Here is a 27,980-nt window from a genome sequence, read left to right as displayed (position 1 = left end):
TTTTCCAGTCACAAATCCTTTTAGCTCAGTATTCTCTACACTGACAGGATTGTCTACACAATCCAGGATTAGAGGGAGGGGCTTTTCTCAGCTCTACCTCATGATGGCTGGAATTGAACCGGGAACCTTTGGCATGCAAAGCATGTATTTCACCACTGACCAGCAGTTCATGCATCAAGAAAAATGTGCAAATGGCAGAGGGACAAGAAGAGCCCATTGAAAAGTTCTGCCCCAAATTCTCTAACTGCTCTGGCTGCTTAGGTAAGAACAAGAAACAAAGGGTGCTTCAGGTATAGGTTGCCATTCTTTCTTTGAAGTTGAATCTGACCTCTATAGGTGAAAACAGTAAGGGGATCACACAGAATAGTTCCTCCCTCCCCTTTATCTGATGGATGTGCTCACCTAACACACAAGCATGAGCCTACATGAAACTGAGAAGTCAGATAATTCCATTCCAACAGTAATTTATGCTTGTGCCTTTAATGAGTACACATAGTTATTTGGTTGGGCTGCTCTTTTGCACAGGTTCTCAACCTAAGTACACAGAATGTTCAATTGCACTTACACAGTCAAGTACCTATTCAAACATCACTTTAAACTAGAATCCTTTAGTGAGACTCAGGGCTTTTTCTTCTTAGACAAAGCTTCTTTAACAACAGGTTCCATCCCTGGCAATGGAGTCCTTTTACGAGCTGCAGTTTCTATTTTCCGGACAAGGTCCACATCCCACCTGTGGGTTACAAAGCTAACTGCAGTCCCAGGGAACTTACTGCCTGTGCGACCAATACGCCCAACACGATGCAGATAATCGTGCAGTGTTGCTGGGAAGTCATAGTTCACAACTAGCTCTACATGGGTGGTGTCCAGACCCCGAGAAGCAATATCAGTGCATACTAAGATGTCGAATTGGCCTTTCTGGAAGGTGTCAAAGATGCCAGCTCTCTCAAGTGCTGGCATCTGTCCTTGCAGGCGTAGGTGTTTAATTTTATGATCATCCAAAATGTAACCAAGCCAGTTGACAGTGCTGGCCTTGTTGCAGAAAATCAAAACAGCTCCAGATGAGGGCCCCCGGTCTTTCATAAGCTGCAACAGCTCCACCACCTTGTCAGCTCCTTTCAGACGCACAAACTTTTGCTCAACATGAGGTTGAAGACGATGCAGACTAAAGCTGGTTAGGACATTGAAGCTGCTCAGATCAGTGACTTTACTCAGCAGGTTACCCAACCCCTTTGGAAGGGTGGCTCCTACAGCCACTAACTGGGCTTTAGGATTCCAAACATCACCAAGTTCCTCAGGGCTAGTGGCAAAGAAGGCATGCCGAAGCACATCTTCCACAAGGTCTACAAATGTGGGATCCAGCAAGGTGTCCACTTCATCCAACACTAGGCAGCACAGCTTTTCCAGGGACAATCCCTTTCTCTGCAAAGCCTTATACAGTGCACCTGGTGTGGCCACCAAGAGATCAGCAGGACCAGCCCGGAGCTTCTGCTGGACAGAGTGTTTGCCCCGGCCCCCACCTATATCTGTCACCTGCAAGTCCAGTGGAGTGCACAGGTAAGAGGCAATGTGTCGCACCTGTCCTGCAAGCTCCCGGGATGGCAACACCACCAAGGAGCGGGGGGCAGGGATAGCAGCGGCCCCATATGTGAGGGCCGGGGATTGCAAGAGCCGCTGGATAAGGGGCAGTAGGTAGGCCAGGGTTTTCCCGCTGCCAGTCTCTGCAGCACACAGCGCATTGCACCCCGTCAGAAGGGGAGGGATGGCACGTATCTGCACAGCAGTGGGCTTAGAGATGCTGAGAACATCCTCTAAGATGGAGGCCAGCTGTGGCTGCACTCCCAGAGCTTGGAAAGAGGAGGGAGCAGCATCAGCAGCATCGGGGTTTCGCTCCTGAGGCGCCTCCTGTCGCATTCGCTGCAGCTGGAAATAGTCCCCCCGAGACAAGCGATGCTTCCAGCCAGCCGAGACCAAGGGCGGCTGTTCCCAGTGCCCCACCGTGTGGCGAGCGGCTTGACTGAGTTCCGGCCGCCGGCTCCGCAGCAAAAGCTTCCCGGTCCGAGGAATGTCAGCTGCGGGGGCGCCTCTTCCTCTGCGCCTGAAGGAGCCCCGCTCCAGCCGCAGTTGCCAAGCGCGCGGGATCCGCACCACCTTCTCCTTCTCCGACTCCGGTGCGAGCGGCGGCCCGCCGGAGCTCGGGCGGAGGATCCATCGGTGGAGAGCCAGCCGCAGCCACGGGGAAAAGCGGGTCGGGGCGCCCCGAGAGGCCCCGCACGCGGCGAGAGCCATGAGACTGAGCCTCCCAAGCAGAATAGGAAAGTTTCGGTAAGAGTCGCATTCTAATGACGTCTCAAACCCGCTCTTGTTTCTATTCGACGATCGGCCTTACCGCATGCGATCGTCGACTGATGGCGTAAACGGCGTGCGCTGTGCCGCGTTCAGAGAATGGACAGTTGGTACGCCATAGAGAAACAATTAGAGTGATACTTCCGGCATGAAGTTTCCAGCCGGGGTGGTCTCACAGAAATATAACAAGATATTGCAGCCACACAAAAAAGTTCTGTATATGGACTATTTTTGCACGTGGAGTGGTGTCGCTCTATTGCTGTGGTACCTCCATAGGTATTATACCGTATCTAGCACTTCATCATACCGTACCTAAATATTTTAGGGCTGATGCCCAAAATTGTAACGGTCCAGTCTCTGTTGTTTTCTATGGACATCTCTCAACTTCCGAGGGAAGAACAAAAATGTTTCTTTTCCTTTTTTTCATGTTTTCCAAAGTAGAACTCGGAAATCGAAGTTGCATTTTTCTCCATTTCTATATCTATGGGAAAGGGGAGACGTGTGCGGATGACGTACTGCGAGGGGGTGGAGAAGGGGGTGGGCGCGCGTGCGAGGTAGCTGACTCCTCGAGGAAGGAGGTGGGGCTGAGTCCGGCGCGTGGTGAGTTCGTTGGGAATGGCATTTGCCTCCTCTAGGCCGCCCCTCTGCCCCTCTCCTTCTGAAGCTCCTTAAAGGGATAGAGGAGGCCCCCATCCCCTCCCCTAAAACCCCCTTCCCTAACTTTGGGCTGGGCTCTCATTTAGCCGTGCTTGGAGAAGAAAGCAGCAGAACATTAAAGGCGATAAAAAATAAGTCCATAATAAGTCGGCCTTCCTAAACCTGATGTTTTCCAGATGTTGAACCGCCGGCTGTGCTGGCAGGGGCTGATGGGAACTGGAGTCCCACAACTTTTCAAGGGTCCCCCCCCCCATTACTGTCATGGTCTTTTCCTCTCCTTGGTGCATCAAATGACCCTATTATTGGAGACCACCAACATCTGGAGGTTGCTTAGGCTGCTTAATATGCCATAATTAATTTGTTTAATCATCAAGGTGCTGCAAATCTGGGTTGTATCTAACAAATCAGGGTTGATAATTTTTCATAATGTGGCGCCCTCAAATCCTCTCATTTATGGATCTTCTCCATTTTCTGCTCCCTTGGCTCAATGCCCTGTGTGGGGAAACTGCCCGCACCACCCTACATCTGGCACTGAGCTCATGGTCAGAGCAGACCCATTGAAATCAGTGCTGTTCAGTTAGGCAAGACTTATTTAATTCAATTGGTTTCAGTGGGTCTGCTTTTGAGTATGACCTAGTCAGATACAAGCCTTTTCTCTCTTTGCTTCAGCAGACTAACACAGGAGCTCCCAAATTGTAATCTAGGAACTGTTTGTGAAGAACAACAGAAGCAACAGTATGTTTTATTATTTACTAAAAAACATGTAGCACCTACTACAGCATATTGCAATTGCTACAACAGACAGAAAAATCATTAAGTGGTTTGCCAAGACACTCTGCAGTTTCAAGTGGCCTGTGGGGAAAGAAGCTTGAGAACCACTCAACCAACACACTTAGTTAAAAGATGCAGCAGGAGTTTCATTGATTCTTAAAGTTTGGAGAGGGCCTTGTAATCAATACAATCAAACAAGAGATCTTCAGTATCCCCAACAGATTGCTTTCCACCCTCTACTTGCAGGCCTGCAGCAAGGTTGAAAAGCTATCCCAAATTGATTAGTTCCATTGTTGAACTGCACTTACTTTTTAGTTCCTTCTTATTTTTCTTGCCTCTGATCATCCTTTACCAATTTGTCTATTTCCTTAAATAACATTGTATTCTAGATGTGCTTGACTAGTGCAGAATGAAGAGAAATAATTCAGAAGTGTTTTTGTCCCACTCTTTGGCCAAAAAAGGCCCTCAGAGTGGCTTACAAATAAATCTAAATCAGTGAACAGCCCTTGTCTGCAGGTTCCCCAAGAGACATGACAAAAAAGGAGAAAGGATTAGGGAGTACAACAAGCTCAGGTGCTATGTCTTACAGAGTGACCAAGTGAAAGGGAAAAAATTATCACACATCCCAGTCTTCCACAGGGGCAGTAATTTCAAAGTGAAGAAGAGAAGAAGAAGAGTTTGGATTTGATATCCCGCCTTTCACTCCCTTTAAGGAGTCTCAAAGCGGCTAACATTCTCCTTGCCTAGCTGCCCATGAGGCTACTTGCAAGAAGGGGGAAGTGCTTTGGAAATACTTGCTTGGGTTGGGGCCTGACTGAGAACTAGGAAGAAAATGAAGCTTCCAGCTCATATATAAGTTCCCACTGTGAACTGCTTCATGGCTGAAGTAAGAAATACATACTATTGTAGTTTGTCTTTGTCATTGTTTAACAATAATGCAATTTCCCCCCAAAATGTTTTCATTTCAGACAATCCAAGAAACATGACGGTGAACACAACATCGCTCTCTTTCAGAAATAAGGCCATATTGGCACCTATGGTCAGAGTTGGGACCCTACCAACGCGACTTCTAGCTTTGGATTATGGTGCTGATATTGTATACTGTGAGGTAGGGTGGCTGAGTCAATGAGGCAAGAGAATATTTCTATTTTGCTCACGTTCCCAGTGGCTTGGCTTGCATGTTGTGTTAATTTTGTTTCGTTATGGTTAACTGCAAACAAGCGGTGTGTTGGTGGATGTTGCTCAAAACTTGGAGTTTTGCTCTTTCTTTTGTCTGGCTGTGCCACACCAGGGGCCGCAAGCCTTTCCTCAAAGCTATAGTGTTTTGTAGAAAGTGATGTGAAACTCTGCCAAACTCCTCTCCGCAATGCAGGAAAGTAGGAAGAGTGCATGAGCCCAAGGCTTGCAGTGGCTCCTTCCTTCTCATGCATGTAGCATTAAACCATGGTTTAGCATGGTGCATAAATGTAGCCTCTGGAGCAAATGCCCTACTCCTGGCTTAAGCAGCAAAAGGAAACTTCAACTCAGAACTTAACAGTGTTAAATGCTAACCAGGGTTTACATGTCTTTTTAAAATCTAAAGCACTTATACTTTGCCTTTTAGCCAAAAAGGCCCTCTTACAAAAATGAGTACTAAGATAGATTCTTCCCTCAGACCTGCAATCTAAACCCCATGACACACGAGGAAAAAGGAATGGGCAGGAAGAGGGAGAAGCAAAGTCAAGCAGAACTTCTTAAATGTGTTACAATTCTTATAACACAGTTACAGTAGTGCCCCGCAAGACGAATGCCTCGCAAGACAAAAAACTCGCTAGACGAAAGGTTTTTTCGTCCGCGATTTGCCTCGCAAGACGAATTCCCCTATGGGCTTGCTTCGCAAGACGAAAGCCCATAGGGAAATCTCCGGGGACCTCTTTTAAATGCTAGCGGTGGGGAGCAAAGCCTTTCCCCCCCCTCCGGCCTTCAGAAGAGGTCCAGGAAGGCTGGCGGGGGCCAAAAGGCTTTGCTCCCCAGCGCCAGCATTTTAAAAGCAGTCCGGGATAGCAGGGAAGCGCTTCCTGCTATCCCGGACGGCTTTTGAAGGCAGGAGAGATCCGCGAAGCCTGGGCGCGCTGCGCCCAGGCTTCGGCATGCCGGCAAGTCTCCGCCAGCAGCGGCAGCGCTGCCGCTGCTGGCGGAAAGGTCCGGGATGCCTGGGCCGGAAAGCTTTTGAAGGCAGGCGGGGGGAGCAAAGACTTTCGCCCCCGCCAGCCTTCAGAAGAGGTCCAGGACCTGTTCCGAAGTGGGGAGGGGGGGCGGGACACCTGGCCCCGCTGCCCCACTTCGGAAAGCTGTTCCGAAGTGGGGAGGTGGGGCGGGGACACCTGGCCCCGCCGCCCCACTTCGGAAAGCTCTTCCGAAGTGGGGAGGGGGGTCGGGAACACCTGGCCCCGCCGCCCCACTTCGGAAAGCTCTTCCGAAGTGGGGAGGGGGGTCGGGGACACCTGGCCCCGCCGCCCCACTTTGGAAAGCTCTTCCGAAGTGGGGAGGGGGGGCGGGGACACCTGGCCCCGCCGCCCCACTTCGGAAAGCTCTTCCGAAGTGGGGAGGGGGGTCGGGAACACCTGGCCCCGCCGCCCCACTTCGGAAAGCTGTTCCGAAGTGGGGCGGGGGGGGGCGGGGACACCTGGCCCCGCCGCCCCACTTCGGAAAGCTCTTCCGAAGTGGGGAGGGGGGTCGGGGACACCTGGCCCCGCCGCCCCACTTCGGAAAGCTCTTCCGAAGTGGGGAGGGGGGTCGGGGACACCTGGCCCCGCCGCCCCACTTCGGAAAGCTCTTCCGAAGTGGGGAGGGGGGGCGGGGACACCTGGCCCCGCCGCCCCACTTCGGAAAGCTCTTCCGAAGTGGGGAGGGGCGTCGGGGACACCTGGCCCTGCCGCCCCACTTCGGAAAGCTCTTCCGAAGTGGGGCGGGGGGTCGGGGACACCTGGCCCCGCCGCCCCACTTCGGAAAGCTGTTCCGAAGTGGGGAGGGGGGTCGGGGACACCTGGCCCCGCCGCCCCACTTCGGAAAGCTCTTCCGAAGTGGGGAGGGGGGTCGGGAACACCTGGCCCCACCGCCCCACTTCGGAAAGCTCTTCCGAAGTGGGGAGGGGGGTCGGGAACACCTGGCCCCGCCGCCCCACTTCGGAAAGCTGTTCCGAAGTGGGGCGGGGGGCGGGAACACCTTCTGAAGGCGGGCAGGGGGCGAAAGTCTTTGTCCCCCCCGCCTGCCTTCCCAGGGGCTTTTAAATCGCCCCGGACAGCGGAGAAGTCCTCCGCTGTCCGGAGCGATTTTAAAATGCCGCCCGCCAGCATTTTAAGATAGCCCCGCACAGCGGAGAAGTCCTCCGCTGTCCCAGGGTTTTTTAAAATGCTGGGGGTGGGAAGAAAAGCCCTTGTCCCCCCCCCCCAGCCTTCAGAAGAGGTCTGAAGGTGGTTTCCCTAGGAACGCATTAATTGATTTTCAATGCATTCCTATGGGAAACCGTGCATCGCAAGACGAAAAAACCGCAAGACGAAGAGAATTGCGGAACGAATTAATTTCGTCTTGCGAGGCACCACTGTATATAGTTCTGCTATGCAGATTTTAGCAGTCTAGAAAACTCTTGCTGATTTCAGTGGCAGTTCTGGCTGACTTGCTCTTTAAAAACAGCAGTCCCTCCCTAGAAGCAGTCCCCACCCCCAGTCACTTCTAGGAGCAGAGTTGGTGACCATGTCCAGGCAGGAGGATGGGGCAGCTCCTGTGACATAGTTCTCCCTTCAGGCTGCTGACTTGATGGGAAACTCCTCATGGAGGGACTCGATGTATCAGTGGTGGTTCTGGCTGTATAGCCCTCCTCAGAAGCATTCTTCTTCCAAGGTCACAGTGTCCAAGCCAGGAGAAGTGAGCAAATACATAAATGTCTTGAAGCTGCTTAGTCCAACTAAAGTCCGCTGCTGAAAGTTATTTTTGGATTCTGGTAATAGGAACCTGAGTCGGTTTAAATCATGATTAAGTTGGGGTGCCTTCGTGTATATGAATCCACTTTTCCCTTTGTTTGATGCATTTTTATAACTTTTGCCTTTTTTCTTGAAGGAGCTGATTGACATAAAGATGCTGCAGTGTAAGAGAGTTTTAAATGGCAAGTATCTGCTTATATATTCAGTCACTTGAAGGACAAATAAGGTGAGGTTATAGGTGGGGTTTTCCAGTTTTCTTCTCTTGGGCTCTCCATCATCCCACGCCATTATATATACTTCCTGAGGCTGATGGGAATTATAGTTCAACAACATCTGGAGGGTCAGTGCTTCCCTGTACCTAGTTTAACTGAAGCATCCCTTAAATCAGTGTTTCTCAGAGCACTGGTAGAATAGTTTGTTGTCTACTGCTTGTATTTAATTTAGTAGAAAATCTTCACAGACTGCTAAATATTCCCCGTAATATTGGCTAATGGAATGCATTCTAGCACAGCCCCAGAATTAAGTCCTTCTGACCAAATGGTTGTGTAGGTAATTGCAAACTTCTTCAACTATGAACTAAATAAATCTTGAAATAAAATAAATATAAGTATGCTATGTCTCTTCCAATTGCTGAAGATTCAGGTTATAAGTTGCTGGGACTTCAACCTGTTCAGGATTGTTATTAGAGATAGGGGCACTCTGCACCGAAAAGCAGCATATAAATATTTGATATTTTGAGTTTGAAGTGTATTGTAATGGACCTGCTTCCTTTGGAAGAGTTTAACACTAATCTAACAATGATACACCCAATAAATTTAATTGGGAAAATGGAAAGCCTGCTAATCATCTTTATAATGCATGCTTTTTAAAAAAAATCTGGCAGCAATTTTGTTTTACTTTCTCTCTTAAGAGCTTAGAACTGAAACACTTTGAGTGAAAAGATGGGTGCATGCTATTTATCTTTATGCTGTTCTGTTTCCCTTTTCTGTCCTGCAGAGGTGCTTGGAACAGTGGACTTCGTTGCTCCCAATGAAAGAGTTGTGTTCAGGACCTGTGAAAGGGAAAAGGACCATGTTGTCTTTCAAATGGTAGGAAGTAACTAGCCCTCAACATCCTGCTAACCAAATATGATCTGTGGTATTTACATTTTTTTAATGTACTGCTAAGGACAGTTCCAACGAGATCTCTTGTGATTTCACGGGTGTAGAAGAGTACATCGTTTTGTAAGGTTTGGATGAAATCATGGGTAATTCTTGTCTGCCATGTATTAATTATTTTATTCATTTATTTCATAAAATGGCAACACTGCTTGATTGTAAAAAACACTCAAAGTGGTTCACAAAAAGGTAAAACCATTTTTGTCTATGTCTTTCTCTCTTTGCTGCTTTACTGTTCAGGGGACAGCAGATGCTGAGAGAGCCTTGGCTGTAGCCAAACTTGTGTAAGTATCTGTCAAATTGTACCTTTTTATAAAAACCTTTTTCATCCTTTGAGTTCCTGCTGAAAAATGGCTTGGCATGATCTGCACCAATTCACCCAGCCTTGCAAATAAATTGACAAAAATTACTACAGTGGTACGTCAGATTACATACGCTTCAGGTTACAGACTCCGCTAACCCAGAAATAGTGCTTCAGGTTAAGAACTTTGCTTCAGGATGAGAACAGAAATCGGGCTCTGGCAGCACGGCGGCAGCAGGAGGCCCCATTAGCTAAAGTGGTGCTTTTAGGTTAAGAACAGTTTCAGGTTAAAAACGGACCTCCGGAACGAATTAAGTACTTAACCCGAGGTACCACTGTATCTTGCTAGTTACTCTCTCACTTCATCCGTTTTTGTGCATCAGGAGTAAAGATAATACTCCACATGCCAGCATTTACACCTATACCAGGCAAAACAGGAGCTAATAAGAGCCTGTTTGTTTGTAAAAGCCTAATGGTGTGTTTAGGTTATTGTGCAAAGTGTTGCTTCCTTATATTAAAAGTTTTATTTTAATACCCCCAAATGGGACCTTGTGACAAGGGTGAGGACCCATTTTCAGCCTGTGGGCTGTATTCCCTTCTGGACAGCCTCCCAGGGGCAAAAGTAGATGGGGCAGAAGCACAAGTGGCCAAAGCAATGGATGGGAACCTTACCTGTGTATAGTAAAGGTAAAAAGGTAAAGGACCCATGGACGGTTAAGCCCAGTCAAAGGCGACTATGGGGTGTGGTGCTCATCTCGCTTCAGGCCAAGGGAACCGGCGTTTGTCTACAGGCAGCTTTCCAGGTCAGGTGGCCAGCATGACTAAACCGCTACTGGTGCACAGAGGACCGTGACAAGTGCCAGGGAGCACAGAAACACCATTTACCTTCCCGCCACAGCAGTACCTATTTATCTACTTGCACTGGTGCTTTTGAACTGCTGGGTTGGCAGAAGCTGGGACAGAGCAACAGGAGCTCACCCCATCGTGCGAATTTGAACTGCAAAAGTTGAGAATTTCTTCACCCACCCATGTGCTCCCCATCCAGGCAACCAAAATGCATGATCACTGTTCAAGGACACCTCCCAGCAAGGCAAAAGCTCTCAAAGAGCATGTTTAGCAGGCTTGGAGGGGATTGGCTTTTTCACACAATGCCCCTTTAGCATCTCTCTTCAGTTCTCCAGCCCAGCTGAAAGCAATGTTCCACCTGGTCTGGAAGAAGAGAAGCACTGCCACCTAGTGACCGCCCAGTACTTCTCGGCAGTGTAAGAATGGCATCAACAGAGACACCAGTTCTTAACATTGTGTTCCCACCAGCTGCCAGTGCCTTGGTTAGCCACCCTACAGTTGAGAGATGAGCAATTGTTTGTATCTTACTGTTTTAATCTGTAGAAAGCCACCTTGGAGATCCATTGTTCAAAGGCAGTGTATAAATGTTTGGGGGTCCTTTGGTTTTAACATACACAATTTCTTTTTCTCTCTGGCATTTCAGAGAGAAGGATGTTGCTGGCATTGATGTCAACATGGGATGCCCCAAAGAATATTCCACTAAGGTAGGTTGACTTGTCCAGCTGTATTTTTTTTCTTCCTTTAAAGATAGTGCATCTTGTGTTTATGCGTGCGGTTCAACTTCATATCCATTTTAAGAAAAGGGTTTTTGCAGTTGCAAGATATGGGGAAGCCTCTTGGTGACAGCCCCACCTTCATACCTTAGATTGAGCTGAACTGTTGGTCCTTCTAGCCCAGGGGTTCAGGCATAGCTGAGAATGGCCCCAGCCTATCTGAGATGCTTTGAACTAAAGGAAAACTTGTGGTCCTCCATATATTGTTGGACTACAACTCCCATCATCCATGTTGGCTAGTGCTAAGGGGAGTTGGAGTCCATCAGGTCCCTCATTCCTGAATTGAATATTTCAGGGGTTGAGAAACATGTACATTGCTTTGTATCAGACTACTTGTCAATAGTTAGCATTGCAGAAAGTGTAATAATGATCCATGGGAGCAAACATGATTTTTCTGCATGATTTCAAACATGATTTTTCTGTGGCGATTTGAAATTTTCATGTGTGGGTGTGACTGTACTGCTTTATATTCTTTTTGATAACTGCCTTGTTGGTTCTGTGGTACTGAGATAATGAATGCCTTTTGTGTACGCCTTTTCCCAGGGAGGAATGGGAGCAGCACTACTGTCTGATCCCGACAAGATACAATCTGTAAGTAATTTCTGTATTCATTTTTATTTTGTCTTGCTTTCGGCTTTATGCTGTAACTCAACAAAGAATAAACTGCAAAATGTCCTGGGAATTGGACGGGTTGGCAAGGCATTAAAATGTCTGCTGTTGTATCATGAGTGTTTTAAGACAAAGGATGGTTTGTAGTACTATTTTGCTATCTCAACAGCTATAGTTTTTGGATTTTGGGGTGTTGTTCAGTGCAGGACCAAAGAACCAGCTTGTGCTTAGAATCCTTGATTTCTAAAGACTTCCAGAGCATATGGAATGTTATTGATTTTTTTTAAAAGCTATTAAAATATGTCAAGAATTAGAAGTCCTTGAAAGGATGAAGTACAAAAACAAGGTACTTGAACATTTCCAACCACCTGTGCATAGGACAAATGAGATTCAGAGAATGAACAAATAACAATGGGGTGCCGGAGTAACTGGTGTGCGCTGTTCGAAAGCTGATGAAAATGCAAGCATACCACAACTTTTTTTTTTAAAGAAATCTGCTCAGAAGGATCAGTTGGGAGTAGCATGAAGCAATTGTTCTAGGGATTAGTTAAGTCAAACTTCCCAGCATGGTGCTCATTATGAATGATGGGAGCTGTATTTCATAACATCTGGATGACACCAGACTGGGAAAGGCAACTTTTGACCTCAAGATATGTTGTTTATTGTGTATTTTTGTGCTTTTATACTGTGTGATCCTCGGGTGAAATCTGGTATATAAGTAAAACAAAACAAACAAACAAAACAAATGGTCTGAGCAGATAGTGAATTAGATTTAAGATGTTCACTTTTTAAGGTGCTTTTGCTCCTCCATGCTTCTTACTGAGAAAGGAAGTGAAGTGGGGAGGGATGGGAGCAGAGCAAGTGAGGAAATCTTAGCAGTACTAGTTAGGCATGTCAAGACTGAAGTCCTGCTTTCCTTTTTCTGAAACAGTCCTTTTTGTCTCTTTAGATTCTGACTACTCTTGTCAAAGGCATTTCTAAGCCAGTGACCTGCAAAATCAGAATCCTGCCGTCAGTAAGAACATCTTGTGGTTTTTGAAACATTGGATCTTGGGCAAATGCACAGTGCTTTGACCAGAAAGCACAGTAAATTATGATAATACAGTAATAGTTGTGTTTTATCAGAAATGAATAAAATAGCACTCCTGTCTAGGCAGCCTATGACAAACCAGTGAAGCTTAAAAAGATGGAAATCATTAGCTTTTAAATTTAAGATGGCAGGCAATATATCTGTTGCAAAAGCCAGCTGAAAATAATTGCTCAAGCAAATGGTTTAATCATGCAGAATAGTGCCAAGTTGGAAGAAGCAACTCTTGTGAAATTTCCCCTTCTGTGAATAGGAAAATCAAATGTTGCATCCATGTACAATCTGTCTAGACCAGAAATAGAGACCCTATGGCCCTAAGCATTGTCCCTAGCCCTTTCTCATGCTGACAGGGGCTGATGGGAGTTGAAGTCCAGCAACATCCGGGGTGGGGGTGGGTGGGCGGTGCTGTCACTAGTTGAATTTGGTCTCAGCAATAAGACACGAACATTCATTTTGTGGGGTTCAGGCTGCTATTCGCCACACATTTACCGTATTTTTCGCTCTATTGGACGCACCAGACCACAGGACGCACCTAGTTTTTAGAGGGGGAAATCAAGGGAAAAAATATTATTCCCCCAGCCCCAAAGAGCAAGGGACAGGCTGCGTGCAGCCTGTCCGCTTCTCCCAGAGCTTCTCGGGGCTGCGGGGGAAGCCTGGGTCCCCCCCCCCAGCCCCAAAGAGCAAAGAAGCCAAGACAGCGAGCGGGATCCATAGCCGCTCAACCTCTCCAGCCAGGAGCTAAATCTCTCCAGCGCAGCTAAAGAAGAAGACAAGGCAGCGAGCGCGATCCATCCCGCTCACTGCCTTGGCTTCCTCTTTAGCCTTAAGCAGCATCTTTAGCCTTGCGCAACGGGATGGATCGTGCCCGCTGTCCACCGGGGCTGGACTAGATGACTCCTGGGGTTCCCTTCCAACCCTGCAATTCTATGACCTTGGAAGGTGTTGGGGGTCTCCACCACTGGAGGCTTTTAAGCAGCAGTTGGGGGACCATCTGCCTGGCGTTCTTTAGCTGTAATTCCTACAATGTGAGGGGGCTGGGCTAGATGACCCTCGGGTGGCCCTCCCAACTCTATACAGTCCTACACGTCTGCGGCAGGAGATCCACAGCCACTTCACACAATGCCCACTCCCAATTTTCATTGGAGAGACATGTGACTTCAGTGTCTAGGTAGGTACACCCCTACCTGCCACTCTCCCCCCACCCCACTTAAGCTGAGGGAATTCCTGCCCAGAGAAGCTCCCAGGTGAGGCAAGGGTTAAGATCTAACTCTGGTAAATGGCTTTCCCTTTTCTCTTCTTCTTCTGTGCTATTTCCTTCTTTTGTGTTTTCTTTAATCTGTTTTTATTGTATACTAAAATAAAAGCTGCAAAGTTTCCTTTTTTATAATATCCCCCCCCCAAACTAAAACGTTAAATCTAGATAAAAACACTGATCCAGAGGAAAAGAAGGGGGTGGAGAAAGGACGAAAAAAGAAAAAGAGGTAGAGATAGAGAGATTTTTAAAAAGTTGGCTTCTTTAGCCTTGCTCAGCATCCCGCGACTGGAGAGGCGCGCAAGGCTAAGGAGAAAGCCCGGGCAGCGAGCGGGATGGATCGCGCTTGCTGCCCGGGCTTCCTCTAGCCTTGCGCAGCCTCCCCGCGGCTGGAGAGATTGCGCACGGCTTTTCTAGAGGAGGGAGAAGGGACTGACTGACCGCGTCAGTCCCTTCTCCCTCCTGGGGAAAATCCCGCAAGAGCTGCACGAAGCTTGTGTGTGGCTCTTGGGGGCTTTTCCTGCCTGCCTCCCCCCCTGCATTCGCTCCATAGGACGCACAGACTTTTCCCTTTAAAGACGGGGAAACTGCGTCCTATGGTGCGAAAAATACGGTACCTGGGAGTCAGACCTCCTAAACATAGGGAGATTTATTTCTGAGTAAATATGTATGGGATCGCTCTGTTAAAGTTGCTTGGTAATGAGCCAACGATAGACATAGCTCCTGCTGGCATAGAACGTACATGGAGAGGGGAAGCAGAACTGGGATGGACTGGCCTAGCCTCTCTGACATTAGGAATGTACAGCTCACTGCATGTAGACCCTGTCTTCACCCCTCAAAGTTGGGGTGTAATGTTTCGTTCACTGAGTCTGTGTGTGTAGGCTCTTAGCCAAACATGACATAAGGGTACAGACGTCAGGCAAGGCCTGCCCATTTCCCATCACTCATTGGGCATATACCCAGATCATCATATAGTTAAGTACTGCCTGCATTGAAGGGAACTTGCAAACGGGTGGCAGTTTGTGACTTTTTCTCCATTTCCAGAAAGAAGAAACAATAAGTTTAGTGAAGAAGATAGAGCGGACTGGTGTTGCTGCTGTTGCAGTTCATGGAAGGTGAGTTAATTTTCCGTCTCTCTGGAGCAAAATAATTTCTGGTTAGCCCTTCTTGAATGTATTTCTGCGCCGCAAGGGCCTGGCTGGCTGGAATTACATCTGTGAAGAAGAATGCTCTGCGCCAGTAATCTTTGATCTGTTTGTTTCCTTTCATTCTCTTCCTTGCAAAGGAAGAAAGAAGAGAGGCCTCAGCATCCTGTCCACTGTGATGTGATCAAAGCCATTTCTGAAGCAGTCTCTATACCAGTAATAGCCAAGTAAGTGGAACTAGATCGCTACTTTTTTGTTGTGAGATATCCCTATCGAGCAATGGGCAGTATGTTGAGGAAAAATAGAGATAGGAACTGAAAGATTCATTCATGATAAATGACATCACACTAGCACTCAGAGCAACGTGTACTTAGCCCTAAAATCAATTTTTTTAAAAAATTGGTTCACTATATTGCTTTAGTGTGCACTCAAACTCCAAAATGCCCAGAAATTACAAATGTTAAGGACTTTGCATCATTTAGGTGAGCTTGACAAAGGATGTTATCCTATCCTGTGGTTAATTGCAGCTTCAGCAGTACCTTGGAGCTGGGTGCCTGTCAGGGGCAGAGTGGTGGACCCAAGTCCCAGATTTGTCTGTTGGCTTAAAAGTTAAAATTCTCAGGATTCCCCAAACCACATTCTGTGCTGGGGCATATCCACAATCGTGCAGGTTCCTGATGTCAGTCCTTTTATTTTGGCTGAAGTGTTTATACTTGCTTTAAAGTGTTCCTGAGCTTTATTATTATTATTATTATTATTATTATTATTATTATTTTATTTATTTATTTATTTATTTATTTATTTATTTATTTATTTATTTCAACCCTCTCTATCAACAAGAAGCTTTGCACAATTGTTTTGACTGTTTTGATGATAAACTTCCTTTAATCCTTCTGGCTGCAACAATAGCACCAGGTTTGAGTACCTTCCAGGCCTTTGCTGGATTAGCTTGATCTCATAAAATAGTGGGGCGCATTGTTAACCAAATGAGTCTAATTAGAACAGTGCCATTCTTGGCTTGCAAGGATTGTAGCATAGGGAAATATTCATTTTAAGCTTTGTGGGGTTAATTGGAATTAAACTACATTGCTGTAACTTCTTGTTTTGTTTTTTATTAAATTCTAATACTGAGTTTGTTAATACTGATAGAAGTAATGCTGTTCTTATTTCAGTGGAGGCTCTCATGACTTCATAAAAGAATATTCTGACATAAAGGTCTTCCAGCAAGTAACAGCAGCATCTTCAGTCATGGTTGCTCGTGCTGCCATGTGGAACCCCTCTGTCTTCAGGAAGGAAGGTCCATGGCCCTTAAAGGATGTCATGCAGGAATATATCAAATATGTACGGTTTCTTGATTTCTGTTCTAAAAAATCTACATCCACAGTTGCTTCTGAATACCAGTTGCTGGAAACAATAAGGAGAGATAGAGTCCTGCTTGTGGAATTCCCATGGTCACTGTGAGAACAGGAAGCACCTTAAATTCAGCCTGGAAATGAATAGGCAGCCAATGAAGATCTTTCAGGATCATTGTTACCTGAACCCTAAGGGCAGCCCCATAGAGAGTGCATTGCAATAATCCAATTTAAGGTTACCAGAGCACGAGTCACTGTAGCCACACTCTATCCAGGAGTGATTGTAACTGGCAAACCGGTCAAAGCAGGGAAGATACTCCATGGCACTGAAACAAATGAGCTCTAGTGCCAAACTTGAATCTGCTCTTTCAAGGGAAGTGCAGACCCTACCCAGAACATGCTGGCTACCCAATTTCCAGATTCAAGAGCTACTCCACAACAGCACTTCCATCTTAACGAGTTTCATCAAGCCCTTTTTTTTTTTTTTAGATAAATAGGCCCTCCAGATAGTAGGATTTTAGCCAACATAGGGATATAAAGAAACAAGATGGGATGGCCTGGACTAGAACAGGATTGGGAGGCCTCCCCCCAACCCCAAGAGCCATTGATCCACAAATAATAATAATAATAATATGTTAGGGGACACTTCACACAAGGGAAAATGAGGGATAGTTTTGAGAAAGGTGAAAGTGTAAATAAAGGCAAAAGCATCCCTTCTCAGTCTACTATAATAGATTTATATTTAGATACACTTACTACGAGCTGGATGAAATTCAGTAAGTGGCTGAAGGAGGCTCACAGGCTGTAGGTTCACTAGCTGATTACAACCTGCTTTTTCTTCTACCATGTTGTTTCTTGTATTGCTCTCATCAGGCAGTGAGATATGATAACCACTACACCAACACCAAGTACTGCTTGTGCCAGATGTTAAGGGAGCAATTAGAAAACGCGCAAGGGAAGAAGCTACATGCAGCACAATCCATGCAGGAGATCTGGTAGGAGTATTTCCTTTTGAACCAAAGTAAATAGCCCTTGGTAAAGCGACCACTGTACTGTGCCTGAGGAAGAGGGCCTGGAAGGGGATGAGTTTTAAAGTGTAAATGCATTTGAAGTGTGTTATTAAGGTTGCTGTTTTAAAATTTCAGTTCAAGTACCGTACGAGGATCTTGAATTTTAAAAAGTAGTTTAGGACTACTTCCTAGTAGTTAATGGTTTATTGCATCTAGTAGAGAGTTGCCATCACAGACAGGTCTTTGAGGTCAGAGCAGCATGTTCAGTGACAGATTGCATTCACTGCCAAGTGGCAGAGTGAGGGGGATAAAGAGGTGGGTAGGAGAGGATGCTTAACTTGGTCTACTGCTTTCCTCCTGCAATACCTGCTTCCCAGTCACTGGGTTTCCAGGCACATAGTTGCTGCAGCAGGGTGGGGTGTGAAGATTGCAGGGCAAAATGGCAGTCAGGTTAAACATCTTCCTCTTCTTCTTGGCGGCTGTTCAGGAGAGATCTTGGCTCTGATGTAAAAAATGTAGCTCCAGCATGATCATTCAGGACAAAGGGAACAAAATCTTTTTGGAAATCATCTCCCCACAGCAGCTTTCCATGTTTCCAATGTAATCCTGCAGTTCTAAAGAAACCTATGCACACACTTTATACACAGCCGTGCAACAAATTTTGTGGCATAGACTGCCCAAGACATTTCTTAAGAAGTTATGAAATGGGAAAATAGTAATACTGTCCCTGCTAGCTTTGACACCTGATGCATTCTTTAAAACTTCTCTGCAATTAGAGGGTATATTTCTAGTATTAATTTGGATGTATTGTGGCTTTGCTTTTCATTAGTGAAGCTTTTGAGATGAGCAGTTTTTACCAAGAAACTTCCGCTCTTTTGGAAGCCAAAAAAGCATCTTTAGAAGCTAACAACCAAGATGAAGAAGACCACAGTGAAGATTCTGATGTCATAAAAATGGCTGTTAAATTTGATAAGTAAGAAAAATTTGATTTGATTGTTCTGTTTCTTTCAGTACAGGGCTATCCCAATGTCTTCTGTTCTCCACTGAAAAAACCTGCAAACACCCCCCTCTTCCCCTGCCTTTAGTTGTGATGTTTTGTGGTCACTTCCAGTTTCAACACAATTGAACATATATCAGACGCACCTAAAATGGTCACTGTCTGCATTGGACACAAGGTTCAGCTTTCTGAGAGTCCCAATTTTTGTATTTAAAGAAGCCCTGATGGTGACACAGATGTGCTTGGAAGTGCGTGGGAAATGCTTGCTAAAATTTCAGAAGCCAGAGAGGAGCCAATTTTCATTGATTGCAGGCAAGAGGCAAGTTCCTTTGGTGCCCCCACAATACTCTTTAATTTTGATTATGACTAGGAAAAGTGAGAATTAATTATGCAGAATAAAATAAATGAGGGTATGCAACCACGGTCTACTCAGAGTAGACCCAACAAAATGATTGAAACTAAGTTAATCATTGATCATTAATTTCATTGGGTCTCCTCTGAGTAGATGTAACATTGAATACAATCCATGGAACATATACTCAGTTTCCATAATTTACTCAGGTTGTAGAATTTGGATTTTATTGGCTCGGAATTTGGATTGCCTGGATGCAGAGCTTAATTCTTATTTTTAGCTCAGGCACCACACAGCCATGTCAGTTGCCCAGAAGAGTTTGTTCCTGCAGTCCCTTTTTTGCATTGTGCCTGCTTCAGTCATCCTTTTGCCATCCAAAGACTTAACACAGTTACTCTCCTGGGATGATTAATAATTATGTTTTTGCTTTTCTCCTCAGACGAGAATATCCCCCACAGATCACACCCAAAATGTGTCTCTTGGAATGGTGTAGGAAAGAAAAGCACCCTCAGCCTATTTATGAAACTGTGAGTCTCTGCGTTCTGCAACAAGTACTCTTTTGAAAGACGCAGTGTCTTTCAAAAGTGGTACCTCTAGTTACGAACTTAGAATCATAGAATCATAGAGTTGGAAGAGACCACAAGGGCCATCGAGTCCAACCCCCTGCCAAGCAGGAAACACCATCAGAGCACTCCAGACATATGGTTATCAAGCCTCTGCTTAAAGACCTCCAAAGAAGGAGACTCCACCACACTCCTTGGCAGCAAATTCCACTGTCAAACAGCTCTTACTGTCAGGCAGTTCTTCCTAATGTTTAGGTGGAATCTTCTTTCTTGTAGTTTGGATCCATTGCTCCGTGTCCGCTTCTCTGGAGCAGCAGAAAACAACCTTTCTCCCTCCTCTATATGACATCATTTTATATATTTGAACATGGCTATCGTATCACCCCTTAACCTCCTCTTCTCCAGGCTAAACATGCCCAGCTCCCTTAGCCGTTCCTCATAAGGCATCGTTTCCAGGCCTTTGACCATTTTGGCTGCCCTCCTCTGGACACGTTCCAGTTTGTCAGTGTCCTTCTTGAACTGTGGTGCCCAGAACTAGACACAGTACTCCAGGTGAGGTCTGACCAGAGCAGAATACAGTGGCACTATTACTTCCCTTGATCTAGATGCTATACTCCTATTGATGCAGCCCAGAATTGCATTGGCTTTTTTAGCTGCCGTGTCACACTGTTGGCTCATGTCAAGTTTGTGGTCAACCAAGATTCCTTTCTGTGTCCCCTGTTTGCATTTCACCATCTTCTCCTCTGAGTGACCCCACTGTTTCTTTGTTCTTCCTTTTGCTACGGACATACCCATAAAAGCCTTTTTTGTTGCTTTTAACCTCTCTAGCAAGCCTGAGTTCATTCTGTGCTTTAGCTTTTCTGACTTTGTGTCTACATGTGCTGGCTATTTGTTTGAATTCCTCTTTGGTGGTTTCCACCCTTTTCCATTTTTTGTACACATCCTTTTTTAATCTTAACTCAGTTAAAAGTTCTTTAGATAGCCACCCTGGCTTCTTTAGGCACCTTCCATGTTTCCGTCTCATTGGTATTGCCTGACGTTGTGCTTTTACTATCTCCCTCTTAACAAACTCCCAGCCATCATGAATTCCCTTTACTTTTAGTATTACTGTCCATGGGATCTCACCCAGCACTTCCCTAAGTTTTATGAAGTCGGCTTTCTTAAAGTCAAGAAATTGAGTCCTATTATGCTTGGCTGCTCCTTTCCGCTGTATAGTAAACTTCAGAAGAGCATGATCACTCGCGCCTAATGATCCTTCCACTTCTACCCCACTAACCAGGTCATCAACATTGGTTAGGACCAGCTCTAAAATGGCTGTTCCTCTTGTTGCTTCTCCCACTTTCTGGACAATGAAGTTGTCTGCAAGGCCAGTGAGGAATCTATTTGACCTTATGCTCTTGGCTGAGTTTGACATCCAAATATCCGGGTAATTGAAGTCCCCCATTACTACTATCTCCCTTCCTTTTGCATGCTTGGCCATCTGTTCCAGGAAGGCATAATCTATGTCCTCCGTTTGGCTTGGGGACCACAATGAGGTCTCTGTTATTCTTCTCTCCCTTAATTTTGACCCAAATGCTCTCACTTTAGCTTTGAGGTTCTAAATCTTGGATCTCTTCACAGGTATACACATCCCTGACATATAACGCCACTCCTCCTCCTTTCTTGTCTGGTCTGTTTCTCTGAAATAGATTGTATCCCTCCATTATTACATTCCAATCATGGGACTTTTCCCACCAGGTTTCAGTGATGCCTATTATGTCATATTTAGTTTGCTGTACCAAGAGCTCAAGCTCATCTTGTTTATTTCCCATGCTTTGCGCATTAGTGTACAGACATTGAAGTCCATTAATCATTCCCCCATGTCTCTTATTTAAGGATTTTTTCCTCCCACCACTAGGTCTGCATGCTGTTTGCTCCATTTGGTCTATGACATTTGGATGATCATCTTCATCAATTGATAGACTCCTACCTTCAGGAGCACTGTCTCCCTCCCCCACATTAGTCAGTTTAAAGCCCTCCTGATGAGGTTTCTGAGATTTTTGGCAAAAACATTCCTCCCAACCGTTGTGAGGTGCAGCCCATCGCTTGCCAGAAGTCCATCTTCAAGAAACTGCAGTCCGTGATCTAAGAATCCAAACCGTTCCTGTTTACACCATTTGCGAAGCCAGCTGTTCACTTCCACTATTTTTCCCTCTCTCCCTGGGCCAGGGAACTTAATTTGCTCCAGACATCCGTTCTTAACCTGAAACTGTTCTTAACTAGAGGTGTGCTTTCGCTAATGGGGCCTCCTCTTGCTGCCGCTGCACCAGCTGCACACGATTTCTCTTCTCATCCTGGGACAAAGTTCTCAACTCGAGGTAACTCTTCCAGGTTAGCGGAGTTTGTAACCTGAAGCATTTGTAACCTGAGGCGCTTTAACTTGAGGTACTACTGAACTGAGAAAAAAGTCCAATTGAGTCTGATGGGATTTGCTACCAAGAAAATGGGCTGATTCACACACAAACATATAAATCAGCTTTCCAGTAGTATGCAGCGTGATTGAAAGCCATGCTGCATTTGTACAAAGTGGTCTCATGTTTTATTTCTATGTGGCAGTTTTGTCTGTAAATGAATATGCCACATGTGTTTAGTTTCTGAACACTTATTGAGTCTCAGATGAATGTGTGAGCTACCTGCAAAGTATAAGTACAGAGATAATGTTGAGCAGGATTTAAGATTTATCTGTGGTGGCTGTTGGGCACATACAAGTTATTATCATTTGAAGTTGCAATAATTGCGTTTGAAGTTGTGACATAGAAGCTTCCCAGAATCAAAGACCTCCAGCCAGATATGATTTCAGCCATCTTTGATGCCACCCTCTGGCATTTATTGTAGGGGTATGTGAAACCTTCCACACTATTTTTTTGCAAAAAAATTGCATTGCCAGAAGTTATCTTACATGTCTGGAGCACTTTTTCTTCAAAGATGGGCAGCTTTTACAAGGGTGGTATTTTCTGATTTTTTTTTTGCTCATTTCTTAGTATTAGTGCACATAGTTCCACATTTCAAATATAAAACTGTTCCTTCTAAGCGGAGAAGTGACTTTCTCATCTGGTTCCTCTGTGAAAACCCCAACGAACTGTTTTCTGCTTTTGTATTTACTGGATCATACATCCACCCTGCATCTTTGAAACAGGCTGTAGATCTAGTTCTGCTGGGCCTATTATCTGGGCTAAGCAACTTTACTCTTCAGGTGACAGCTAGTTCATTTTTAAAATCCCATGTTCATAGAAAACTATCATGTCAGGGAGTAGACTGGACTAGAACTCTTCTGCCTGACACCTAGATTTCTATGAGAACATTCAGTCGGATGAGTTCCAATCTGCAAGGGGAAGTGGTACAGGCCAAACATAGGTTTACTTCTTGGTGGTGACATTTGTCCCAACATCAGTTTAAAATATCCTAGCTGCTTGGTGGGCAGGATCTGATGTTTTATGTTGAAGTACCACAGCAATACACCTATTAAATAAGTTACCTGTATTCAAAGAGAGCTGTGCTGTTGCTTCCATTTACAATTTCACAGTTGCAATTCCATCAACCTGCCACCTGAGGGCTGCCCGTACCACTTTCCCAAGAGGATATATGACCCTGTAGCCAGAGCCAGCTCACATCTCACAGGTGTCTTTTTCATTTTATGAAGACAACATGAAATTATCCTTTGATGTTTTGCCTTGTTTTAGGTCGAAAGACCACTAGATAGACTCTTCAGTTCTATCGTCACAGTAGCAGAACAAAAGTACAGATCAACTTTATGGTAAGTCTTTTTGGAGGGTGGGTTTTTTAACCCCAAATGAGAGCTGGAAGGTCAGAGGGAACAACATATAATTGTTCATTAGTTTGCATAACCTGTAAATGCAGAAGTGATGCTGGTGTGTAGGCATAGCGATTTCAAATGAAAAAATTCCTTCCAGTAGCACCTTAAAGACCAACTAAATTAGTTCTTGGTATGAGTTTTCGTGTGCATGCACACTTCTTCAGATACACTGAAACAGAAGTTGCCAGATCCTTCTATATAGTGAGAAGGTGGGGAGGGGTATTACTCAGAAGGGTGGTGGGAATGGGAGATTGGCAGATAGCTGAGATGAGCCTGTTGACGACTCTTAACGACTAATAGGTCTTACAGGAAAAGGCAAGGGGTGAGAAGGTGAGAAATGGCTTAGTCATGTATAATGGGATAAGAATCCGATTTCAAATGTTTAAAGAACTTCACATGCATTAGACTGGTTTAGATGTAGCACACTAAACTACCATTTTGCTTTGCCAGAATGAACTGCAGCAAGCCTTGGGCTTGTTCCGTCCCCTCTGTTACAGCTGTGATGATTTCAGAAGCTTTTGATTAATTACAGCTTGCTGTGTTGTCCAAACCCAGGCAGACTGTGGTTAATTGGAATGTAGGAACCTGCTGTATATCAAGTCAGACCATCAGTTGATCTAGCTCAGTGTTGCCTACACTGACTGACAGCAACTCTCTGGGGTGTCAATCAGGAGTCTCTTCCAGCCTTACCTTGAGAATTCGTCATAGGGCATGCAAGTGTCACAGCTGGGGTTGGGCAGCATGTACGTTTCTAATTTGTTCTCTTCCTACCTTACGTTTTGTTCTTTCTTACAGGGAAAAGTCAAAGAAGTTAGCAGAACAAGCTGCAGCTATTGCCTGTTTACGAACCCTTGGCCTCCCAGAAGGGAAATGGAATGAAGAAGCAAACCATTTGGTTAACAAACGCAAGAGGCAAGACCAGGAACACTTGAACAATGGAGAGCATGGAAATGACCTTGTAGCCGAGGCTGCTTGCAAAAAAACTCATTTTCTTCCAGGCACTTCTAACCCCAGTGTTTCTTAAGTGTCGCGATGGCGTGAAAACAGCCATTCTACAACTATGCAGCTTGCCCCCTTACCCTCTATTTCTTCTGGATGCAGTCCGCTGGAACAGACAACTCTGGATTTTGAATTGCAATGTGTATGATATCATTGGCTTCTTTCTGCTCTTCCTTTGATGCCTTTGTAGCTTGCAGTTTCACTGAGAAAAGAAGATTGGCTCTGCATTGAATTCTCTTTTCCAGTAAATGGGGGGAAAGTTAATGTGTGTGTTTAAATAGTCCTGCAGTTTTCCGGTTTGAAATGATCTTCCTACACAGCAATCTTCAGTCAGTTAGCCAGCTGGTTCTCTCTTTGGGAAGAGCTCAATGACACAAAGGAGCTCAAGGGCAGTAACCCCAGTGTCACAGATATATTGAATCTATTACCTATTTAATATCTGATGTTTGGTTGCAGGCTGGTGAGAATCTTAATACAGATTTGTAGCTATGGAGGCTAGGGTGGAAGCGGATCTTGCTATACATCTTTTCCATACCTTTTACAGCAGCAGAAGCCAACATGGTGGACCTTGGATGTTGTTGAACTACAGTTCCCATCAGCCCCTTCCAACATGGACAGTGGTTGTGAATGATGGGAGTTGTGGTCATATATGTGGAGGGCAACACATTGGCAACCCTTTTTACAGAATGTATCTTTTTAAGCTATATGAAATTCTGAATTCCAGTTCAAAAAAAGTGTACATCTTGTTATTTGTCTGTCTTCTGTAAGTATCAATTAAAAAGATGATCCCCTGTCTCCTAGAAGTGGTTTTACGTTAAGTGCTTTCTTCTGTTTTGATTATATTCCGAGCCTAAGTGAGATGAGGGGGACGAAAGTAATTATCTGAACCCATTATATTTAGATGATCTCCTTACCTTTTTAGAATAGTCGAGACTATTTGTATACTAGCAACATTCCCTTCATTATAAAAAAAAACAAAAAACTTAGGCTAGAGCTGATTCTGTCCCAGATTTCTCCCACAAATTTCTGTGGGGCAAAACAAATGGAATGCGGTTTTGAGACACAGGAGCTGGGAATGGGGAAATGGTATGTTGCAGAGAAATCATGAGGGCGAATGAATGTTGGGCCACCGAGTGTCTCAAGGATGGGTGGCCGATTTTGCCCCACCGTAAAGCTGTCCTTGAATGCAATTGTGATCCCCAGCAACTGGCATTCAAGTAGGGAGAGTGTTCTTGCACTCCAAGTCCTGCTTGTGGGCTTGATGGCCGCTGTGAAAATAAGATGCTAGACTAGATGAGCTATTGGCTTGATCCAGCAGCCAGACTCTTGTTCTGTAATGCTTTTATTTCTGCCATACAAATGAAGGGCATCCATTCGCTTACACAGGAGAAAGTAAAGCATGGTGCTTGGGGACCTTACTGGGTCCTTACTGGTGATTCCCAAAAGAAGGTTCCTGCCCCCCAGCACTCCTGTCTCTGATGATATCTCATTTATTTGGTTGCAATAACTGTGGGAGCTACTTAGAACTGAGAGACTTCCTTCAATATTTTCTGTTCTGTTTTTATCTCTTCTGTTACATCTCTTCTGTACCTTGAAAAAAAAGATTTCTGTCAACCAAATGCAAGGGGGTTGTACTCTATGTAAACAGCAGAGGGCAGTGTGGTCCATAGCTCATGGTCCAGCTGTGTGCAACTGTAGTGCTGACTTTACCGCCTTGGTAATGCTGAACCAGGAGCAGAGGAGGCCACTTTCTGGGTGAGCCCATACTCAAAACTACTTCTGTCTCTGCTTCAACATGGCTACTGGTATTTCTGCCATGCTCACCACAGCAGTCACACTTCAGCTTGCAAACAAACAGAAGTCCAGTGCAGCAAAAACGTCAATGATCTGCTTATGATTCACGCATGAAAACTAGGTCAACATCAAATATGCACCATTGATTTAATCTGAGCATTGATTTTGAGGGACTGGGATTTTCTCGGCACAGCATTTGTACTGTCGCTTGTTCCTCTAAGGACTCCCTCTTAACGACACCATCTGTTACCCAATTTAGCCAGCATAGATCCAAAGGGGGATGTCACACCACCACAAAAAATTATGACTCTCCCACTGAAACCTTTTGAAAGCATGGTAAGATCCTACCTGTTTGGACTAGCCACTGAGAAGTGTTTTTCCTATCTTTGAACTCCAATAATGCTTCTTGCTTGCCTAAGTGCAGGAAGGAGAGGTGTGCATGAATGTGTAGAAACTTGCCTCCTGCACAAAGGCAAAATTTACATTTTCTTTGCCTACATTTGCTTCTGACCACCAGGTGCATGTGGCCTCCAGGCAGCTGCCCTAAATAGAATGCGGCCTTCTGTCTGGAAAATGTTCTGCACCTTAGTGTTAGAGTTTTGGATTGCCCAGAAATGATTCGGATGCTGCATCTCAATTAATTCTGATTTCTTGCCCTGATTTTTTATTTGTGTGTTGTTGTTTTTAAGCATGCAAATCTAAATAAGTAAACAAACCAAAGCCAGAAATGGGTGTCCTGTCAAAGATCTCAGTGCAGGAGATGCTGCCATCTCTCCCCTTCTGCATTTGCACACACTGTCCATTTGGAATGTGACTCTGAAGAGCTCTTATAAGCCCTTTGGCCTTAGATACTCCTGCATTGGGGACTCCCTTCTCCTGAGGAAATGTCAGTGGAATGATTTTTGGAATGTCCCAGGCTTCAAGCCGAGCCCAGCCCTGGAATGTGGGGCCAAACGCTGCTTGAATAGCGAAACTCCAGCAGGGCAGTTTCAGAGCCACATGGCAGCTCAGCTGCTCTCTGGTTCAGGCTTCAAAAATGCTTGGGTGGTTTTTCTTTCTTTTTCTTTTTTTAACTTACCCACTCTGACCTGCGGGGCAGCGCAGCTTTCAGGAGGCTTTCAGCAGGGCTGCAGTGCCATGAGAAACAGGTGTGAGCTTGTTAAAGGACTTCTCATTCACAAAAGGGTTTTGTCACCAGTTCTGACAACTAAAAGTCACCAGGGGAAAGCAGGTGGCTGGGGTGGGGTGGGGGTAGGGTTAACTGGGGCAGGCGGCAAGTATCGCAGCCAAAAGGACCTTGTTCTGAGCTAGTGGCTGTTGTCTGGCTGGCACCAGCCTCTGATCTCCTGAATACACAACCTCTGTGTGAGCTTGTTATTTGTTGTCCCCCGGAAAAGGCAGAATGCAAAGAATGATAGGCGGTGAGCTCTTCTGGCAAAATCCACTTGAAAGTATAGAATTACAGAATTGTAGAGTCAGAAAGGACTACAAGGGCCATCTAGTCCAACCCCTGCAATACAGATTGCTCCTAGTCCTCATGATTCCCTCCCACCCTCCAATTTGTATGTTTTCCTTTCTTAGGTTTCTTACTTTCCCTTTAACCATAAGGTCCTGGGGCAGTAAAATATGCAATTGTAAAAAGGTCGCAACAAGAAAAGCATTAAAAAAATTAAAAACAATTCCATATATAAACACAGGTAAAAAATAGTTTAAAAACCAGTTCAGTGGTTACATTGGAACCTGCTACACAAAATAGAGAAATAAAAAAATAAGCAATATTGATTATTCAACATAGCAGGCAATAATTTTTTTACTGCAGGTTTGGAGTGAGAGTGGGTGTTGATACCAACAATAATATGCATTTAACATGTAACTTTGAAATTTATAAAACAGATACAGAAACTTCAAAACAATCAGCTTGATGCCTCAGTGGTATTTGAGCTCTCGAGTGTTGTCTTATTGCGGTTCAGGAGTGTGGACCTGCAGAAGACTATTGTTGTTTTTATTGCTTTCTGGGTATAAGAATTGTTTTCATTTATTTATTTGCTACATTCATACTCCAGCTTCATGTGGTTTTTGTTTTGCTAGCGTTGAGTAGCTAGGATCCAGCTTGAAATGGAGGTTCTCCAAAAGGGCGGCTTAGTCAGACAGGCAGAGTGC

The 27,980-nt window shown here is 45.2% G+C and overlaps 2 protein-coding genes across 6 annotated transcripts; one reads left to right on the top strand and one right to left on the bottom strand.

The window, feature by feature from the left end:
* Positions 1 to 464: 464 nt before the first annotated feature.
* DDX28 (DEAD-box helicase 28) lies at positions 465 to 2,383 on the bottom strand. Its single transcript, XM_082232348.1, has one exon. The coding sequence runs from the start codon at positions 2,284 to 2,286 to the stop codon at positions 619 to 621; it is 1,668 nt and encodes a 555-aa protein (XP_082088474.1). The 5' UTR covers positions 2,287 to 2,383; the 3' UTR covers positions 465 to 618.
* A 370-nt stretch (positions 2,384 to 2,753) lies between these two features.
* Positions 2,754 to 24,829, top strand: DUS2 (dihydrouridine synthase 2). Of its 5 annotated transcripts, none has more exons than XR_014221931.1 (17): positions 2,754 to 2,943; positions 4,740 to 4,879; positions 7,867 to 7,912; positions 8,727 to 8,818; positions 9,128 to 9,171; positions 10,678 to 10,738; positions 11,351 to 11,398; positions 12,366 to 12,431; positions 14,800 to 14,870; positions 15,041 to 15,127; positions 16,073 to 16,241; positions 17,126 to 17,247; positions 18,092 to 18,235; positions 19,051 to 19,138; positions 22,894 to 22,967; positions 23,823 to 24,429; positions 24,526 to 24,829. XR_014221931.1 is itself a non-coding variant. In XM_082232344.1 (17 exons), exons 3-17 carry the CDS (start codon positions 4,754 to 4,756, stop codon positions 24,049 to 24,051), a joined length of 1,467 nt encoding a protein of 488 aa, XP_082088470.1. In that variant the 5' UTR covers positions 2,925 to 2,943; positions 3,673 to 3,735; positions 4,740 to 4,753; the 3' UTR covers positions 24,052 to 24,829. The 5 variants fall into 5 exon arrangements, 4 of the variants coding, with proteins under 4 accessions (XP_082088469.1, XP_082088470.1, XP_082088471.1 ...); XM_082232344.1 differs by adding an exon at positions 3,673 to 3,735 and having other exon boundaries at positions 2,925 to 2,943; positions 23,823 to 24,829; XM_082232345.1 differs by lacking the exon at positions 2,754 to 2,943 and adding exons at positions 2,950 to 3,325; positions 3,673 to 3,735 and having other exon boundaries at positions 23,823 to 24,829.
* The last annotated feature ends 3,151 nt before the right edge of the window (positions 24,830 to 27,980 follow it).

This window comes from Podarcis vaucheri (assembly GCF_965113315.1).
Source record: "Podarcis vaucheri genome assembly, chromosome: 7".
NCBI classification, from domain to species: domain Eukaryota; kingdom Metazoa; phylum Chordata; class Lepidosauria; order Squamata; family Lacertidae; genus Podarcis; species Podarcis vaucheri.
This window is presented reverse-complemented; position numbering and strand designations above follow the sequence as displayed.